This window comes from Dromiciops gliroides, chromosome 1 (assembly GCF_019393635.1).
Source record: "Dromiciops gliroides isolate mDroGli1 chromosome 1, mDroGli1.pri, whole genome shotgun sequence".
Taxonomy (NCBI): Eukaryota; Metazoa; Chordata; class Mammalia; order Microbiotheria; family Microbiotheriidae; genus Dromiciops; species Dromiciops gliroides.
The window spans coordinates 308,332,962-308,355,261 of record NC_057861.1 but is presented as its reverse complement, the minus strand read 5'-3'; the positions used below and the strand labels follow the sequence as shown (position 1 = coordinate 308,355,261).

The following is a 22,300-nucleotide window of genomic DNA, read 5'->3' as shown; positions in this document are numbered from 1 at the left end:
CACTTCATTTAATATGGAAGAGGTCCTTAGATTAGATAAGTGTAGATATCCCTATCTTAATTTAAAAGGCCATGACTAAATTCTTTTAATGAATGGTTGGTGGGTATGACAAATGACTTTGTGAGACTACATTAAAGAGCAAGAGCTTCTGTATACATTCTGAAATGAGATGCACTATGTAGCAATTAAAATCTATTTAGGGTTTGTTATCTTAGAAAATTCTGCTCAATGTAGACTCATAAAAATACATATTTTACATATGTATTGCTTTTCACAGCGAGTTAATATTTTTCATACTCTTGTGATCTTGCCATAATGTTGCTTTTTAAAAAATAGGAAAATATTTCTATATTCTGGGCAAATAAATTGTGTCTATGAAATGATAAATGTTAACTTTTAGAATCAAATCACTGTGTCATTTTTAGTTCCATAAAGATACAGTATTTGCTCCCATATTTTGCCTTATCTCTACATAATTAGAAAACTATTATTAGAATCAGTCTACCTAATCTTCTCCCTTTGGTTTGGAAGATGCAAGCAGGTCACTCCACTGAACGCAGAAAGGAGAAAACCTTCTCATCAATGGGTGGGGTACATCTAAGTCTGGTTAAAGTGTAAATCCATCTCTCGGGACGGTTTTCCCAAATGTGGGTTGCATAATTTCTGTTACTTGAAAAAGGAAATGCAGGAGCTGATGGAATGATGGCTGTTATGTATAGCACTGTGCTACCTGACTCTGAAGAGGTGAAGACACCAAATGAGACAACTTGTCTTTGCCGCTAGGACAGGACATGAGTAGTGAAAAGCTCCCACTAAAAGGCATGAACTCTGCTTCTCTTTAGGTAATATTATGGCGTATTCTTTAGTATCTCACTTTAAACACCAACATGAACCAACAGGGATCACCTGCACTAATGTGTACTGGGTTATCATCCCATTTTCTTCACTGGATAGACAATGAAGGTGAAGCCAGGTTCCTGCAAGCTATGCCAGTGGTCAAACAAGCTCTGGAAAGCTGGAAAGAAGTCAAAGAGGGTCCAGCAACAGATTATGTACGTGTCATTGAAGGACCAGCCTAAATGAGTTTAGAGACCTGTCACCAAAATACTGGCTACCAAGCGATGGGTTTTTTGTTTTTGTTTTTGTTTGTTTTTATCACAGTGACTCACCAAGATAGCAAAGGATTGTGACTTCCCATTAGCTAAAGGAACACCCACTCTGACAAAATCATGGATTCCTGAAGTATCAAAAAGTATCAAATTTGTAACTGAATTGAAAAGGTCAAAACTTCAAACGGAGTGGGAATAAGGCAAAAGTGATAATAACACCTAATCCTAAGTGAATGTGTCTGCTGTCATCCTGGGAAAGTGACACCAAATTATCAAAGGGATCCTTTCAGGGCTGCCTTCCTTACAGCTTGAAGGATGACACCATGGCAGCTCTTCTTCCTACAATCTGGCTCTTCTTTCTACACTGGAAAGCACTTTTGCCAACAGAAGGGAAAATGAGATAGAAAACCCCAGGAAGTCTTGCCAAGGCAAGGTCAGACAAAACCAAGACAAAAAGGGTTATGCATGGCAGGGAGACAAGGCTGATTAATAAGATTTGTATAGTCTAAAACAAGTTCTGAATTTAGTATTCAAAACTTCTGGTTAATCCCCAAACTGATGTTCAGAACAGTAAGAAAGGTTTGATCTTGTTACTGCTGTTGCACTTCTTAGCAAAGAGCACTGCCTGGTTTGTTCATTTTTATAATAAACGCATTCTGAGTGAAAATCCAGCAAGAGTTCACTCTGACCTTTAACATGAATTTACTAAATAGTTTCCCCCTGAAAAGTAGCTTCTTACCTTGCATGAAGAAGGAGCTAGGAAAAGTGCTGGCTGCTGGTTTTGAAGATGGATAACCTGGTGAGTCCCTATTGTAGTCGGCAGTGCTTGCTGACGGGGCATAAACCTAGAGAACAAGAACTAATTTAGTTTGTTTCCTGTGATGACTTAAGTACTACAAGGTATGTTATTGTGTAAGAAGCAAGAAGTGGGAATGAAACGCTCCAGTTGTACCTTGTTTAGTTCTAAACCAGCTCATAACATGAAACAATGCTTCTTTTGCAATACAAAGAGAAAAAAGAAGGAAAAAAAAGAAAGGCTTTGTATATATGTGAAAGGAAAAAAACCATACATGCGTAAGGCTTTAAAAAACAACCAGGTATGATACTTTTCAGTTTAAGACAAGAATATCAGTGGAGCTTTTTGCCAGTTTCTATATAACTGTAGATTCTATATGCTATATAACATTCACCATGGGGTCTTAGGATATTAGAAAACTGAAAATATTGAAGAGTTTAATATAATGCTTTTTATCATTGTTGTTATTATTGCTTAAAAGCAGAGAGTTCACATAAATGTTAAAGGCAAAAAATAAAAGCTATGGGCTAAGCTCTGCATTTACTACACCCCTCAAGCAAACTCTTTGTTCTCAAAAAGGAGAAGGGGGCGGGGGAGGGAAATCTAGAGAACAACACTATCAAGACCACTGAAAATCATAAACATATCTTGGAATATTAAATTCTCATGGTGCGAGCTCTTTGCAGAGATGCATGAAAAGGGCCATTAAAAAGTCTGGATCTACATAAGACCACCAACATACAATGCGTGCATCAAGGGGAAATCTCTTTTTCTTGTACTTATTATATTTGTGTGTGCAATAAACTTAACAAGTGTGCCAAAAAACTAATTTACTTCCATTCGTTTACTAATACTCCAGAGGCTTTGGGAACTAGTTCTTTGTAAAAATAGCCTGTGTATTTTCTTGTTTATGTTTCAGCTAAACAGGACAGCACACTAGACAATCATGAACTCATCAGGTATAGTTTAACTATAAATGTTTTTTCCCTCCCCCTTTTCTTTCTTGCTAAATATAATTTTTTTAAAAGTCCCCATTTTCTTTTGCTTAAAAAGTTCCTCTCTCCAGATGGTCTGGAGGACTAAAACACTGTCATCTTCTTGATGAAAATGGATACCTTCCTGCCTCCATTTTGAATCGAGTAGCAGATCACAAAATTGGCAGGGAGCCTATACTGACATTCACAGGTCACAGTGAAAGGAAAGAGGAATCTACCAATAAAAGGCTTACTGCAGTATTACTAAGAAGCTTCTGTTCTTTTTTTTCAGTACACATCTAATGAGCACCATAAAAAAATGTATACATTTATCTCGGAACATCAGGAGCCACAAACCAAGCATTAATATGAGGTTTAGGATGTCAGAATGATGTCCCCATAGACAGATGTAGGAGAATATACACACAGAGAGAGATGCAGGCCGACTGACGTATACCAGATAAGTGGAAACTGCCTCATGGTGGCCTTAAAAATTGGGAGGCGTCAGGAATGTCATCAAAACCAATATAGTTTTTAGAACAGGGATTTTCAAAAGAAAAAAAAAAGAAAGAAGCTCTACATTTTGTGGGATGTGAATTAGGTTTTTAGATCGCATGACATTATGCATATACAGCCATTTGTTAAAGACCCAATTTACTAATTTCACTGTGCCAAAGGAAAAGGATAAAAAAATCTTTTGGGGGAACCAAAAAATAAAATCTAAAACCAGGAAATCCTCTATGCCCCTCCAAAAAACTAAAACTCATTAAAAAAAAATCAGAACGCTACTGAAAGTCCTGTCAAGCAAAACCAACAGTCATTTACTCGAGACTTCCTTGTAAGCAACCAATGAAAAATTCTTTTTAGGCGCAGTTCTTTTTAGGGGAGCTCTTGATGCTAGTTATAAGAGCTAAAATAAACCACAGTTTTCGGGAGAAAAACAGAATTGAAAATGAAATTGTTTTGGTATTAAAAAATTTGAATATAACTGTAATGTTATGAAACTGTAATATCAGTGATCTTTATTCACTGACAAAAAAAGTCTAAGGTGCATTTGCTTACTAGGCATGAATTCATCATAAGGATGAAGCACTATCATATTTTCTGAAAGTTGGTCTTTAAATAATATAGGTTACTTTGAAGAAAGTTCTCTAAAATGTACATAAAACATGCATACACAAAATATTTTAGATAAAACATCATTTGACAACATTTAAAATGTTGCTTCCTTCTATTTTCTTTCAAGGTTATTTACTGCTACTTCCTCTGGGAGGAATGGGGAAGGCCATGGCTAACTGAAGTAATTTAAAAGTAGAAGTTACCTATTATCACTTATTTCTGAATTCCCTTTGCTAGGATAAGACTGTAAGACAAAAATCCATCAATATTCATTCACTCTGTAAATTGCAGAATTCCTACTGATTGAGGAGGTTATTTAAGTTATATGCACTATCTAATTTGTGATTTTTCAGATGCTTTTGCCAAGTTCAGATATGACTATTTTTCAACTGTGATGATAAAGTCAGATAAAACATGGGACTTTCAAAATATTCTCAAAATGCTCTGTTTTCAATAGCATAGACTCAGATTATCTATCATCCACCTGCAAGTTGCAGTTTATCCATTTCAAAAGATATCTACCTTATACTGAAATTAAGCCATGCCAATCCTAGTAAACATTTTCTAGAATGACAGAGCCAAAATTGATGGAATCCTTAGAGATTAACTAGTCCAAATTCCTTATTTTACAGTCAGAGACACTGAAGGCCGGAAAGAGGAATTGATTTTTCTTAAGAGTCACGTGGTTACTTGGTGGCCAAGGTAGATGCAGAGATTCTAGCTTTATGCTCTTAGAGAAACAGAATTTGAATCTGCTATGAAATGATGATGCCCTGTCTCTTCCTTTCAGGGAATATGTGGCACAGAGAACTGGATAGAGTTGTTGGTCTTAAGAGTCAGGGACACATGTTAAAATATCATCATATCAAACACTCACTAGCTGTGTGCCCCATAGGAAGTCACTTAACCTTAGCGTGTCTCAGCTTCCTTATTTGTGAAAGACAGATAACAATAGCATCTAAACCTGAAAGTATTATATCATTGTCAGGCATAATGATTAATAGAGTTGATAAAATTCATTTTCATGTTTCTAAGTGTGTTTTTATCCCCCCAAAACTTAGAGCTGGAAGGGTCCTCAGAAACCAAATAGTCCAATCCCTTCATTTTACAAATGAGGAAAATTAGGATCAAGTGAGTTGTTTTTCAAATGTGCCACAAATAGTCAATGACAAAGGTGGGATTTTACCCCATCCTCTGATTCCAGAGGCAGTGCTCTTTCCATAATACTCAGCTGCAAGCCTTACAAGATTCTGCAAGGAGGTATGATCAACGTAGGAGGGAAAGAACCAACCCCCACACAAACCTTTAGTCATTATGTTTTGCAAGCATTTTACAGAAATCTTATTGAAATATATTTTTAAGTCACATATGGTTTGCATAATCTTCAAATAAACTGTAAGAGGAAGGGTTAATTGGGGAAAAAGTGTATGGAAAAGGGTGAACTCTGAGGAGCAATGTGCTTCCCAGACACCATGCATTTGGGAGAGTGGAGAGCAGGAATCTTCTGGGTTCATGGAACAGCCTATCTTGGAATGGGGATAGGGGCCTCAACCGTGTATATCACTGACTTTTAAAAAAATCAGACCTATGATTTCATAAATGTAGGAGGATTCAGGTAAGGAGTTTCCTCAACGGTTGCAGGTCAATGCTATTTCCCTCAAATTATGTGATTTGTCCAGGGTTATACAGGGATTATGTGTCAGAGGCAAGACTTCAGCATCTTCCTAATTTCAAGACCAGTTCTGCTATGTCACTACTCCATACTGTCCCTCATATTTAATTTACAGTATAATAGTCCTGGTAAGGCTTGGTTTGACTGTCTGTAAGGGGACCTAATTTGCTGAAGACCCAGAGAGTTGTATTTCTTCTCAAATTGGGAAAAGGGGAAGCTAATGAAAAGGCAGGGAGGGAAACAGAGAGAGAAAGAGAGAAAGGAAAGGGGGAAGAGAGAGGGAGGAAGAGGTGAGGGAGAAAAGCTTTGTGGGGGGGGGGAAGGGAGAAAGAGACTGGGATGGTAGGCAGAGACACACAGAGGCAGAAACATGGAGACAGAGCCAAGAGACAGACAGACAGAGGAAGCAGTTGGGCTTTGTCCAAGATGCATGAAGAAGCATCACAGTGGCGGCAGCTTCCAAGGGAAGACCCAAGAGGTGAAAGCTAAAGGTACAAGTAGTATACAGTGGCCACAATTTTGAAAATTAGCCGTAAAACTTCACAAATAGCTTGTTCTGGCTCAACCCACAACAGCAGAGGCAGTTTTTCCATAACATCCCAAGCATCCACATCTTACCTATCAATTGCTCTGAAAACCCAACTACATAAAGTAGTTTCTTTCTACTTTCTCCTCTCTACAAAGTCCCTAATCTGCTTGCTCATGAAGGAAAGACAATAACTGCAGGATTACTAGCTCAATGAGTCAATAGTGTGATGTGGCTGCTAAAATAATAAAACTCCCCCTTTCCAATTAATAATAATAATAAAAACAGCTGTGATTGATATAGTGCTTTAAACTTTACAAAGGTCTTTGAATATATTATCTTGTTTAATTATCGTAACTCCATGGGGGTAGATGCTACAGGTTATCCTCATTTTGCAGATTGAGAGAGACAGACAGACTTGGTGAGATAGCAATACTTGCTCATGGTCCCATGGTCCCACAGTTAGAAAGGGTTAGTGATGGGAGTTGGACCCACGCTCTCCCTGACTCCAAGTACAGTTCTTTTTTCTTTACCACGTTCCCTAATGCTATTAATAAAAGTCAATAATGGCATTAACAATCAGAATTAAAAAAAAATCACAGAAACTTAGATTGAAAGTGCACTCAGGATACATGTAGTCCAACCAGCAATGAACAAGAATCTCAGCAATATCCCTGACACTGACTGAAAAGGCTAGATAACTAACCAACAAACATTTATTATTCTTCAAGACTTAGCTCAAATTCTGTTTTCTGCAAGAGGCATTTTCCAGTCTCACTTTCCCTTCATCCTTGCCTTTCCCACTCATACCTTTCTTCTGAGATTACCTCCCATGATTCCAGTACATATCTCCCATGTACACAGTTGTTTCAAGTTGTCTTTCCCATTAGAATGAGTTCCTTAAGAACAAGGAATTTCTTTTTGTTTTTCTTTACAACTCATTGCCTGGCACAAAGAAAGTGCTTAATAAATGCTCATAATAATCATTTTAAAGGTCTACTATTTACCAGGCACAGTTCTGGCTCTGGAGGTATAAAGGCAAAAGCAAAACAGTTCTGTTTTAGTAGGAGAGAAAACACGCACACAAGGTATCCCAAAGATTGTGGTGCAGTTAAAGACATTGAAGCTAGTAATATTAAGCTATTAAAGCTTGAAATTTCACTAAGACTTTGGGACACCCTATATACAAGAAGATGCAGAACAAATATATAGCAAAATACATAACAAATATAAAGAACAAATCCCTTCCCACCAAGGTTACTTGGGAGGGAAACAGATATGCAGCTCTACAACCAGGAAATGTCTTATGTAAAACGTACATAGACCTTGAAGGAGGTCAGGGATGCCAAGAGGTCAAAGTTAAGAAGGATTCCATTCCAGCTCTAGGAGACTAACAGTGCAGAGATATGGAGACAGAAGATGGAGCATAGAAGAGTCATCTCGAATGTAGAGTGTGTAGAGGTTACTAAAGCGTGATAAGGTTGGAAAGTTAGGATGGTGAGAAGTTGTGAAGAACTTTATATATAAACCAAACCAAGAAGTGTATATTTGATCCTAGAGGTAATAGGGGGGAATAGGGATTTGATAGTGTGTGAGAGGTTATTGCAATATTCCAGACAGAATGGATGAGGGCTTGAATTAGGGGGATGACTGTGTGAGTGGAGAGAAGACATATTCAAGAAATGTCATAAAGAGAAAAACAAGATTTGGCATCTGATTGGATATGTGGGGGGAAGGAAAATAAGGAGTGAGGCAAGGATGAATGGTAGGATGGTGGTGCCATCTACAGAAATAAATTTCACAAGAGTTATATTTGGGGGGAAGTATAATGTTTTGGATATTCTGAGTTTGAGACCGCTAGATGATATCTCAGTTGAAATGACTAATAGGCTATTAGTGACAACAGACTAAAGTTTGGGAGAGAAACTATGGCTGGATATATAGATCTGGGAGTCATTTGAATAGAGAAGATGACTAAAACTATCGTAGCAGATTAGGTCACTAAGTCACAGAATGCAGAGAGAGAAGAGAAGATGGTCTGGGACAGAAGCTTGGGGAATAGTCACAGCGGGTGTGACACGGATGGCAGGGAGAAGGAGAACTGAAAGAGAAAAGTGTCCTGAAATCCTAAAAAGAATCTAGTTTCAAGAAGGATAGAGTGCTTAGCAATATCAGCGTGGCAGAGAAGCTAAGAAAAGTGAGGACTGAGCAAATGCCATTGGATATGGCAATTGGGAGATCACTGGTAATTGTGGAGATGGATATTTCATTTGAAAGATAATGTTAAAATCTAGACTGCAGAGGTTTTAGAAGAAAGTGGGAGGGGGCGGCTAGGTGGTGCAGTGGATAGAGCACCAGCCCTGGATTCAGGAGTACCTGAGTTCAAATCTAGCCTCAGACACTTGACACTTACTAGCTGTGTGACCCTGGGCAAGTCACTTAACCCCCATTGCCCTGCAAAAAAACCCCCAAAAACACAACAACAACAAAAGAAGAAAGTGGGAGCAAAAGAAGTGGAAACAAGTTATTATTGATCTTGTTTGAAGAGCCTGAGGTAGGGGGGAGGTTAACCCCCTGAGGTAGCCCTTTGGGACAGATCTCTTTGTTAGGAAAGAGATCCCCCCATGCCCTTCGAGATGGAAGCAAAATTTCTCTTTCTGAAACTTCTAACCAATGCTCCTATTTCTTCCCTCTGGGACCAATAGGAACAAATCTAATCTCCATTCCCATATGACAGCCCTTCAAATACTTGAATATGGTTATCATGTCTCCACTTAGTTATCTCTTCTCCAGGTTAAACTTCCACAGTTCCTTTAATTCATCTTGATGCGATGATCATTAAATATCCTTGTCACTTTTCTCTGAGAGATCTTGAGCTTATCAATGTCACTGTTAAAATATGAAGTCTGACAAGGACAGAATGCAACAGGCCTCTCATCTCACTAGTCCTGGACACTATGCATCTCTTAATTAAGTAAACTCCACAAATATTTATTAAGTGTTTACTCTGGGCCAGGCACTGTGCCAAATGCTGGGGATACAAGGAAAGGCAAAAAAAAAAAAGTCTAAGTGGTCTAAGATTGGATGGCTTTTAAATTCTAAAATATTTATTTATACACTGCTGGTTAATATTGATTTTGAAGTTTACTAAAACCACAAGATCTTTTTCATATTAGTTGTTACCCTTATTTGTGAAACTGATTTTTTTGAAATCAAATGCAAGATCTTGAATTTTCCCCTATTCTATCTCATTTGATTTAACTCAATGTTCTAACCTACCATGATCTTTCTAGGTACTAATTGTCCTCTAACATGGTAGCTATCCCTCATAGCTTTGTTTATTAAATATATCATCTACATATTCATCCAAGTCATTAAAAATATTAAATGACCCAGGGGTAAGGGCAGACCATATGAGGATTCCACTAAAGACTTTCTTTTATGCTGACATGAAGACATTACTCTCCACTTTCCCCATTACCCCCCAATCCCCTATTACATTTATGCTTTATTGTAGATAGAGAAATTTAGAACAAGCATTGGAAAAATTAGAGGTGACCTGAATGATGAAGAAATTCAATAACATTATATCATAATATCATATGACAAACCATTGAAAGAACTGGGCATGTTTAGAAGAGATTAGATATGATTATTTTTGTATCCACGGGGTAGAATATAAACCATTTGGATAAAAGTTTCAGGGAATAATATTTCAGGTGAATATAAAGACTTTATTAACAGTTATAGCTAAGAATGGACTGGGCTGCCATGTGAGGCAATGAATTCCTTATCAATTGAGGGTTTTTTTTCAGACAGAGACTATATGATTCAACATAGGGAATGCTGTAGAAGGAGTCATGCATTGGGTAGGAACCTCAATATATGATATGCAAAGCCCTTTCCATTTCTCAAATTCTATGATACCTGAGCTGTATTTCCTTGGGAAAATACGCCAATTCAATTTAGGGATGCTGAGAACACTCATTAGGCTGTGCTTGAGGGAAAAAAATTCGATAGAAGAGGTCCAAAGTATAAAGGGCATGATTGACTACATAGAAATACCAAAAAATAAAATAATCAGTGTTCCAGTATGAGCTATAACCAGACGAAAAAGGCCTCAAAGGAGGAACTTTGCTGTACCGGCTTTCCAAGATGGGTATCCAGACTAGGAGACATGAATACTGGAGATTTTGTTGCAATAGTTTCATCATACTGGGATCAGAGAGAGCGCAATAGGCCCTTTTAAGAAATGAAATATCCCTCTGAAATATAACTGGCACTGGAACATCATGTGTCATTTCTAGTTCATGTGTCTATTTGATATTTGTATAATCTCTAAAAATTATTTTGTATTAAGAGAACTGTTTTTTGATTCATTTTTGTTAGAGGACTTTCAAATGATATTGAGCTTAGCAACAGAGTGATTACATATGTTTCCGTAGCCCTCAAATACAGATAAAATGCCACTGTTGAATGGTATCCTAGTCAGTCATTCTTGTCTCTGACAAAAGAGTTATAGTAGGATGTAATGACACAGCTTCTTCTCCCACATTCATGAACGAATTATGAACATCAGTTTTCAGATTTTCACTAACTGTTTTCTCTCTCTTCCTCTCTCTCTCTCTCTGAATTCTTCCTGTTGAGAGATATTCTTTTTCCTTTACAGTCTTTTTGAGAATAATGAAAAGTAAGAGCTGGAATGCATCTCAGAGAGCATCTATTTCAAAACCCTCATTTTACAGATGGAGAAACTGAGACAGAGAGATTAGGTGACTTGCTCAAGGTCATCTGAAGCTAGTTAGTGGAAGAATTTAAGAAAAAGGCCCTGATCCTCAGTATTTCTATTACAACACATCATCTCTCAACTGAGTTATCCCAGCATACACTTTCCAGTATTCAGACTAAAACTTGGAACACATTTAAATAAAAGACATTTCTAGAGGATGATGACTGAAGAGAAAAATGAAATTCACAGATAATCTCATATTGAAAAATGTTACAACCCCACAAAAGGACAACTTGCATACAGGAGTTGAAATCATCCATCTAATAATGTTTAAGTGTTATTAAAATAAATGAGTGAAAATGAACACTTCAGTGGAAAGCCACAACATGGCTAAAGACTGATTTGCAAACTTGTTAGTGAAGTGGAAGATTCTGGGCATCCTGTAAGTAATTCTCCTTGATATATTTACAAATAGATACAAATACAGCCATCTAGAGGAGTAAACAAACAAAAAGTTTCATGTGTACAAATTGTTGAAATTGTAGAGCTTTAAAAAAAAATCTCTGTAAGCAAAAATGATCTCCCAAATCTTCCTTTTATAAGTAGTCTGATATAAAAAACCAGTACAGTACTATTTACCTGTGTGGCATTCTTATTTTATGTCTATTAACCTAGCAACAACCCTCCTTCAATCCATCAAGTTGTGTCATAAAAGTATGTAGAAAGGAATATACATGGAACCAAGAAATTCCGTGAATATGCAGATTTATTTGGGTTATGATTTACTTCACCTTCCCCCTCCCAATACACACAATCACAATAGCAAAATTCTGATTTTTCCCCAGAATAAATTCATTCTGTTGATAATTCAGATAATTTTCACATTGAGCTTTCACCCCTAAGTCAGAGCTACTAAAAAGTATTAGAATGATCAGGTTTGCATAGTAATTCTTTTTCTTTTCCCCTTCTCCTATCATAGCACTTAAAAACAGTCAAAGAGCAGGCAGGGAACAGGAAGGTAGTAAAGAAAGGTATCTGATGTGGAGTACATCATCAATCCCCCAAATCATCCACATATGAATTAATCATTATACATCCCCCACCCCTTCTCTAAAATTTACAGAGATAATAAGAACAGAGCTAATAAAAAACAACCAAATCAAACCAACAAAAACTTATCCAAGAGCTCCTACATCTAAACCACAGTGCTTAGCACTGCACAAAATAAACCAGCAACTTTCTAACTCAAATATTTAGTCATGAAAAAAGAATTGTTTCTTTCAGTATTTGTACTCCATTTATCCCATATTAGCTATTGCAAGACTTTAAAACATTGAACTAACACATAAAACTAATGTAATAAAATAACAACAAAATGGTAATGAAAACAAGCAAAAACAGGAGTGATTTTGTACAAATCAGAGTATTTTTATATGTTACCTTATTTTACACTCTTAACAATGCCAAGAGGTAGGAAGGGAAGTCAAGTCAATCAGCAATTATTAAACACTTTCTATGTGTCAGAACTGTGTTAAAGATTGAGAATACAAAGAAGCAGAAAGAAAGCCAGTACCTGCCCTCAGGAACTTACAGGTACAAGGTAATTAAAAAGGGGTGGGGAGAGATGATGAACTTAACCTGAGTTTGGTTTGTTTTTTTTTGGGGGGGGGGGTCATGGTAGAGAAAGTCTGAAAAGTCAGGAGTGCAGACCGGAGAGGAATGAAGACACATCTGGGCTGTGTGTTCTTTTTAAAATGGAGGTCTGGGAGGAATCAGCTAATCAGTGGGAGAGGTCACAGGGGTGGAAGGTACTTCTAATATGAGATATCTATGAGTGAAATAAGCTTGTATAGAAGCTACTATTCTGATTATGAGGCAAGTAAAGAGACACAAATTGGCTATTGTATAATTTGATGTAATTTGTTCACAAACTTGCCAATGGACAAACAAAACCAATGCAACCAAAATTATAAGAAAAACAGAAAACTGGGAAAGAATTTTTGCAACAAGTATCTCTGATGAAAGCCTCATTCCTCAAATATATAGAGAACTGAGTCAAATTTATAAACAACACAAGTCATTCCCCAACTGATAAATAGTCAAAGGTTATGAACAGGCAGTTTTCAGACAAAGAAATAAAAACTATCTATAGTCATATGAAAAAATGCTCTAAATCACTATTTATCAGAGAAATGCAAATTACTCTGAGGTACCACATCACACTTATCAGAGAAGCTAATATAACAAAGAGGGAAAATGTTGGATGTTGGAGGGGATATGGTAAAACTGGGATGCTAATCCACTGTTGGTGGAGTTGTGAACTGATTCAACCATTCTGGAGAGCAATTTGTAACTATGCCCAAAGGGCTATAAAACTGGGCATACCCTTTGATCTAGCAAAATACTGCCGCTAGCTTTATATCCCAAAGACATCCCCCCAAAGTGAAAAAGACCTAATTGTACAAAAATATTTATAGCAGCTCTTTTTTTGTGGTGGCTAAGAAGTGGAAATCAAAGGAATGCCCATCAAATGGGCAATGGCTAAACAATCTGTGGTATATGTTTGTACTGAAATATCATTGTGCCATAAGAAATGACAAGCAAGATGATTTCAGAAAGGCCTGGGAAAAATTTGTATGAACTCATGTATAGTGAAATGAGCAGAACAAGCACAGTGACAGAAATATTGTTCATTGAAGAACTGCGAATGACTTAACTATTCTTAGCAAAACAATGAATCAAGAAAATCCCAAAAGAGTAATGATGGATACTATCCACCTCCAAAGAAAGAACTGATATTGATTGAACACAGAAGGAAACATGCTGTTTTCACTTTCCTTCCTTCCTTCCTTCTTCTTTTATTCAAGTTTTCTTATACAAAATGATATATAGCAATATTTTATGTAATTGCATATGTATAACCTATATCTGATTGCTTACTGCCTCAGAGAGGGGCGAGAGGAAGGAGGGAAGGAGGGATAGAATTTGGAACTCAACTTTAAATGAAAATGTTTATTAAAAAGGAAAAAAACCGGGGTGGCTAGGTGGCACAGTGGATTAAGCACCGGCCCTGGATTCAGGAGTACCTGAGTTCAAATCCGGCCTCAGACACTTGACACTTACTAGCTGTGTGACCCTGGGTAAGTCTCTTAACCCCCACTGCACCGCAAAAAAAAAAAAAAAAAAAAGAATAAAAAGGAAAAAAACCAAACAAACTTGGCATTGGAAGAGCTGGGAACCAAACTTTGTCTAGTGGCTTACCAGGCTAATATTCACCATAACAAACAAATGCAGAATATCCACAATATTTCCAAATCCAAGTAGTTAAAAGGATAACTACAATAAATCTGATAATTTATTGGTTATACTAGTCTATTTCCAGTTATAAGGGTGCATCTTATGTCCTTATGTAGTCATTCTATGTGTAGGTTTATATGCTATGCTGGGTTACAAGGAGGCCAAAGTCAAAATAAACGGAGCCCTTGTTCCATAATCTGCCTAAGGGAAAACAAGGTAAGGTGGTCTTAGGACTTAGTAGAATACACAGTATGTATATGTTTATATGCTCCTACAAAGAGAAGGTGCATTTATCTAATTTGTTTTATACTATTCAGTGATATAGGGGAAGTGTAGGTAGCCTTATTCCCATTTTATAGAAGGAAAGACTAGGATAGAGCAATTAATTAAGCAACTTCTTGTCAGAAAATGTATTGCAGAAGTAGATGATATGGTAAAAGAAACAAAATAACTGAAATCAGGATCTGGGCTTGCATCCTCTTTTCATCACCTATGGGCTTGTAAATAACTTAACAGACAACAAACTGATTACTAATGTGACTGTCAAGTCTGTTGCCTCTATAAGGTCAGACCCTGGATTATTGAAAATCTGAAATCAGAACTCAATCGGAAGAAAGGATAAAGATATTACAGTGTGTAGCAATAATTGTTTCAAACTGACAGTTAAAAAATATCAGAGGAGAATGATAGAAGATCAAAAGCAACATCACGTTAAACAACAGAAAGTAGTCATTGGGGGAAAAAGCCTGTGTGAGACCGAGATTATGACATAATTATAGTTTTTGATCTGAAAGGGTCTTAATAAAAATTTAATTCAAGCCCTTAATTTTACAGATGAGGAAATTAAGGCTCAGAGAGATTAAATGACTACCAATTTTACAGAGCTAGTAAGTCGTAAAGCTGAACATTCAAACCTAGATCCTTAGAATGTAAATATGGCACTTTTCTCACAAAAATAAGCCAGAATGGCTGAAAGCACTTATTGATTAAACTGAAGTACAACAAATGGTTGGAAAATCGAACAGGTTTTTAGTACTTTTATAACAATCTATTCCTATCATTGATGACAGTGGAACTAACATGGTTGGGTACCAGTGACTCAATAACAAATGTAGTTTTTGAGAAGATGGAAACCAAGTACCTGTAGAATAAAATTCTTAGCTAGAAGTCAAATAATTTTGTAGGAACTGAGGGGTGAATTTTAAAGATAATTCAAGGAAAAAATAGTTGCCACACACACAAAATTATAGACCACCATTATCATTACCAAAAAAGCAACCAAGAAGACATTAAGAACTACCCATCCACAAATTTACTTTCCAACCTCTATAAAATCTTTATGAGAGTCAGCTACTCATGTATCTAGGTTGTTGTTTTTCCTTTGTTCTCAAAGAGGACCACAACATCAGGAGGTGATGTCATGACTTGCAATGAACTGAAGTGAGGGAGGGCTGTACAACATCATCAACCTTGTACATCTGGGTCCAGTGGCAAGATAGGGATAAGGATAACTGGAGATGGCCCCAGATGTTTTTTAAGGCAATTGGGGTTAAGTGACTTGCCCAGGGTCACATAGCTAGTAAGTGTCTGAAATGAGATTTGAACTCAGGTCCTTTTGATTACAGGGCCAGTTCTCTCTACCCACTGTACAACCTAGCTGCCCATGTATCTAGGGTATCCTTTGTGAAAATATGAGAAAGGAATATAGAGGTTTTTACAGATGGTTTTCTATAGAAGATAAGATATATGACCATACAACTGACTGAAAGGTATGGAGAACGCAAGATTCCCAAGTATTTGTTGATTACAAAAACAAATAGAAATTTGAGTTAGTGCAGTAAAGTATACCCTTAAAAGCCCTCCTCCAACAAAATGCTTTGCATACATATATTAAGAAAATAATTTTAATAGAGGAAACCAACTTTAGAGAGAATTACGATCCTTTATCCATAAAGATCCATAGAGAGAATTAATGTATAGAGTGCCACAGAAAATATGAACCTGTATTCTGGTTAAAGGATTTTTGCCATTTTGTTTTTGTTTTTGTTTTTGGTGAGGCAATTGGGGTTAAGTGACTTGCCCAGGGTCACACAGCTTGTAAGTGTTAAGTGTCTGAGGCCGGATTGGTCTAACATTTGGCAGAGGAAAAAACCAATTGATGAAGAATGCTTATTTACAGATTATGACACATAGTTGAGATTAAGCCAATGAGTTAATTCATTAGTAAAAATACCTTGGATGGGAATTACACATGGAAAACAACCAGATCTACTATAGAGTGCCTTAAAGTCTGATCCCTAAAGACCGACTATCACCTTTTACTCTCTGTATCTCTAGCACCTAATATGATGCCCTGTAGATAGCAGGTGCATTCACATGTTTGTTGAATTGAGTTGGGCTACACTACACTGAGAAACTGTGCGGTCTTTTTGAGGTGGCTTTGACACCCCAAACTCAAAAACAAACAGTATTATTCCAGTGATATTATATGATTATACTATATGAGTGGGAGTGATGGGGTAATGGAATAACATAATCTTTAAAAATTAAAATGTCAAATACCTCAAAGGGCACTGGGGAGATTCATGATAAATTTAAGCACACCAATATATTAACAGCTGCTACTTAAAACAAGATTGAAAGAAGGTATCAAGGAAATGTATGGCTGGGAAAAAAAAAAGATGGGTTGAGCTTGTTTTGAAAGTGATTAAGTGATAAATAGCTCAGTAGATAGATCCTCTCTATACAGGATCTGGTTCTGGAAAAGAACTCCATAATATTATAAAAGGGCTGGCATTTGCACAAGTGAAAGGAGAACTCAAATTGATGAGATCTACTTAAGTAAGGAAATATAGAAGTGTCCTAGTCAAGTCACCTGGGCAGTGATAATGGATAGTCAACTCGGATTTAGGAATTCAGCCTCCAATAATAACTAACTGTGTGAACTAGCACCTAATGCTAGTTGTGAGGATCAAATGACATAGATTACATTAAAGCTTGGGAAACACTAAAGGACTTTTGTAAATGAAAGGTATTGTTCTGAGTCTCAGTTTCCTTATCTTTAAAAATGAAGATAATTACATTTCCATTACTTAGTGTTGTGAAGTAGAAGAGAGACAGTAATATGGTAAGAACCTTAAAGTATATAAATGTGAGTTATTAAATATTATCTTCCACTAAAGACCTAGCAAATGCCTCATTACACTATGGGCTTGTCCAAAGGCCATATCAGTACATTGTATCAGGTCTTCGTTGGAAAGGCTTCAGGAATGTGTTTAGACTGTGCCCCTATCTTGGGAGTAAGAATCTAGTTAAGTTCAAAGAGGCTCATGTGGAAGTATATTAAAAACCTCATTTTTAATGAGTTGAAAATATCAAGAAATAAATATTTCTTTAGCTTAAAGTCATTTACGGATGCTTTTCCATTTAGGAAAGTGCGCAAAAAGGTCAGGAACAAAAACTGGGGTGGAGGAACATGGATTAAAAGTGGTAATCAGGAGCAGCTAGGTGGCACAGTGGATAGAGCACTGGCCCTGGAGTCAGGAGTACCTGAGTTTAAATCCGGCCTCGGACACTTAACACACACTTACTAGCTGTGTGACCCTGGGAAAGTCACTTAACCCCAATTGCCTCACTAAAAAAAAAAAAAAAAGTGGTAATCAAACCAAGAGAAATACCTTTTTTTGGTTTTTTTGGTAGTTAAGATCACTGCATCTCTCATCCTCTGAAGGGAGGAGAGCTATGAGTTAAGCTATATGAAATTAGACCATAAACCCTTATTAAGTGCCTATCAGGTGTCAGGTATTGAGGATACATGGAAAGGCAAGGGATAGTCCCTGATTTTGGGGGGGGGGCAGGGTAATGAGGTGTGTTAAATGACTTTGCCCAGGATCACACATAAGTGTCAAGTGTCTGAGACCAGATTTGAACTCAGGTCTTCTTGAATCCAGGACCGGTGGTTTATCCACTGTGCCACCTAGCTGCCCTCTACAGTCCCTGATTTTAAGAGCCTTCCACCTAATGGGAAAGATAACATGCAAACAACTCTATACAAACAATTTTACTGTTCACTCATTTCAGTCCTGTTTGACTCTGTGAGCCCATTTGGGGTTTTCTTGGTAAGGATACTGGAGTGGTTTGTCATTTCCTTCTCCAAGATCATTTTATAGAAGAGGAACTGAAGCAAACAGGATTAAGTGACTTTCCCAGGATAACACAGCTAGGGCAGTGTCTGAGGCTAGATTTGAACTCAGGAAAATGCCTTCCTGATTCCAGGCCTAGCATTCTATCCACTGCACCACCTAGCTGCCATCTGAAGAGATTAAAGTATTGATTAAGGAGAAGAGGTTTCTCTGATTACTCTAGGAGGATATTAGAGGGAGTGGTAAAGGAAGGAATTGAGTAGTTTTTATGTGATTATTCATTACGATAGAGTAGACTGTTAAAAACCCCAAACCTGTACTTTGGGTAATAGTAACCATGCTGTGACCTTTTACTTTTTCAAGACTTCTAAAGAATTACTTCAAATTGTCTTGGGGGTGGGGGGTCGTAGTAGATAGGTAATTATGCCAGTTTGGACATATCTCACCCTAAATTAGGAATGTTTGGAGTTAGCTCAGATTAAAGGAAAAAATTATTTATGGCAGATGTATGCCTAAAACACAGAAGACAGTATCAATATTTTTTCTTTAATATTGATCACCAGAGGGTAGAACACTAGGTGATGACTTTCAGCCATAGAAATGTAAGGTGATCAATTCCTGAGGTATATAGGGATTGAATCAGGGCAGGGTGAGCCCACAGAAAACAAATCCCAGATACCTGAAATATTATGATGATGCCAAACATGCCCCTGCTCCATTCGGTGTACTCAATGGATTCCAAACATTATTGGATCTCAAAAGAGTTAAATCTAAGTCCAAATATGGTGTCTGTTCTGTCTAAAAGAATTGCTCCAACCCCTATTTTTTTTTTAAAACAATTTATAACTGCTTGTGTCTTGGTCTTGGCAATATATTACCTGACACTTTATGCTTGCTATTACTTTAGCTTTGGTCTAACACAGGAATGTTCGTAGCCAACACTGTCAATAACTTGGCCCTAACTGAGCATGCCTTAAATCAGTTAAGTTACACCTGGTTAAAGATTGCTTGAAACACATAATTGCTTAAAATGTGATCCTGGTGAAACTCATCATCTTCCTGGTTATAGTTCTCCTATTACATGACTAAATGAAAATAAAGTTCAGTGAAACACTCAGGATGGGAAGAAATGTTTTAAAAAGTAATGCACATTCTAGCATTTTAAAAATATATTTTACACAATGAATAAGATAATTTTTCATTTTAAACATTTCTAGTATAATTTAAGTGTTGAAGAAGAAACAGAAATTGTATAATATACAAGATAACTAACTTCTTTTGTTCCAGTTATATGGTTAGAATAAACAGTAAAAAAGGTCAATATTACATGTCTCTGAATTCACATGTGCATGTAGGATAGATCTTTTCCACTTGTGATCAACCAATGCTAAGCAGGTGCCACCACTCTCCTCTCAAACCATTTATTTATTATATATACACATATGTACATACATGCATACACACAGCTAGCTAGCTAGCTGATGGCTGTTGTTATCTTAGGAGTTAGCTTATGATATTTGGTATACCTGTAGCTTGCTGCATGACTGTACCAAGGAAATTACTCTTTCACACAGCTCAATCTCAGTGTTTCAAACTAAGTAATTTGTAATGAAGTTTCCTGACCACTAATATCCTATGATTAAGTTAAAAATATACATAGGGTAATTATGCTTTTTTTTCTTTTAAAATACCATATTGATAAATGCCCTTCTGAGGCAAGTCAATAAGTCATTAAGATTGATGAGCAAAGTGCTAATAAATAGTACAAAAATGATAGAGCTGGAAGAGATTTCAGAGTCATCCAGTTCAACTCATACTTGAAAAGGGATGATATATGCCTTCTATAACACCTGCAACAAGCAATCTATTTTTATCATTTGCTCCTTATTAATGAAGTTTATTTGTTGTGGATGGGCAATTAGGTGGTGCAGCGGATAGAATGCCCTGTAGATAGCAGGTGCATTCACATGTTTGTTGAATTGAGTTGGGCTACACTACACTGAGAAACTGTGCGGTCTTTTTGAGGTGGCTTTGACACCCCAAACTCAAAAACAAACAGTATTATTCCAGTGATATTATATGATTATACTATATGAGTGGGAGTGATGGGGTAATGGACACAGGACACAGGAGGATCTGAGTTCAAATCCAGATTCAGATACTTCCCAGCTGTGTGACCTTGAACAAGTCACTTTATTCTGTTTGCCTCAGTTTCTTATCTCTAAAATGAGCTGGAGAAGAAAATGCCAAACCATTCCACTATCTTGGCCAAGATAAATCAAAACAGGGTCACAGGGAGTTGGACATGGCTGAAACGACTTACCAACAGCCATGATACATGTATAAAAGTAGTAGGAACATTGTCCAAATGGACAGCATGATAGAAAACTATTATTTGTTTTCCCCAAGACTGCTTTGTATTGTTTCGGTCAGTCAGCAAGTATTTATTAAGGGCTTACTTTGTGCCAGGCACTATGCTAAGTGCTGGGGATACACATGAAGGCAAAAAAATTAAGGTCTTTGCCAGAGGTATGCTGGACCAACTTTCACTGGCTACCAAGAATTATTGCTAAATGTTCAGTGTGAGGATTTACACCTCAGAAATCTACAAACCTTATAAACCAAGGCTTGATTTAGTGTTTTGTTGATTGTCTATATTTAAGAAAGTGATGGAGAAAATGTTAATATCAAGGTGAAACTTTGTATATATTTAAGAAAGCGATGGAGAAAATGTTAAGATGAAGGGGAAAGTGTTTCCCTAGAACATGTCCACTCCCTCCCTTGTTTTAAACATTTACCAGTGTACTTGCTCCCTGCCTTTGCATTAAAATGGAGATAATGCATAAATATACCTACATACATACATTCCACATACTCAGATATATAATAAAGACCCATGTACGTTATACATATCTTATATGTAATTTAAGTGATTGCTGGCTCATCATTTCCCACTTGGCCGCTTTCCTGGATTTCATGGAAGTAATCTCAAAGGAGAAACACTAGCAATGGGAAAGAGAAGGGACTGGGAATGGGAAAGGTCAGAAGCAGGAGGAATTCGAGCTGTCTAGAAGGAAGCCTAGAGAAGCCAGGAGGCACTGAGGGACAGGGGAGGGCATCTCAGGCATGGGAGGGGCACAGAGTCAAGGCAGTTTTCAAGAAATAGTAAGGGGAACAATGTTACTAAACTGTAGAATTCATGTTTAGGAAGACTGAAAGATAAGAAAGGGCCAAGTGGTGAAGGGATTTGAAATTCAAACAGGATTTTATATTTGATCCTGGATGGAATAGGGAGCCACTGGACAGAGGATGAACTCCAGTGTGGAGACTTGCAGAAGGGAGAACTGCTACTTGTGCTTGTACCTATGGTCTGGACTTCACACAGAGATTGAGGAGGTAACTTCTTATAAGTGGCAAAATTTGCTTTCTATTCTTTGATGCCTAGACTTCTACAGTTAGAACTTCATTCCCTTAATTTAAGATTATCTCTGTTAAAATATTATTATCTCTGGGAACATTAGGGGTGGGGGAAGAGAAGGGAATAAGCATTTATATAGTATCTACTTGTGTCAGGCACTGAGCTAAGCACTTTACACATATTATCTCATTTGATCCTGACAACAACCCTGATGTAGGTGTTATGCTTATCCCCATTTTGCAGCTGAGGAAACTGAGGCAAACAGAAGTAATCAACTTGCCCAAGGTTACACAGCTGAGTGTATGAGGCAAAATTTGAACTCAGGTTTTCCCAACTCCAGGCCCAGCCCTCTATCTACTCAATGCACTGGCTGCTTTAATTTAAACTACTTTCAGTTATTCAGAGTGAATGGGCCTATGATAGTTTCCTGAGGATCCGTACTGAAAGGGCAAGAAGGTAAATAGTCAATAAACATTTAATAAGCTGTTGCTGTGTGCTAGGCATAGTTCTAAGTGTTT

General features: G+C 37.1%; 1 protein-coding gene across 5 annotated transcripts in view; it reads right to left on the bottom strand.

Annotated features, from left to right (window-relative positions):
* The window catches only part of TCF4 (transcription factor 4), a 123,961-nt gene that overhangs the window by 65,789 nt on the left and 35,872 nt on the right, over positions 1 to 22,300 (bottom strand). For all 5 annotated transcript variants that reach the window (XM_043998660.1, XM_043998810.1, XM_043998598.1 and 2 more), the window contains exon 2: positions 1,849 to 1,954. In XM_043998660.1, the coding sequence (XP_043854595.1) occupies positions 1,849 to 1,954 (106 nt within the window). The remainder of the gene's footprint in view (positions 1 to 1,848; positions 1,955 to 22,300) is intronic.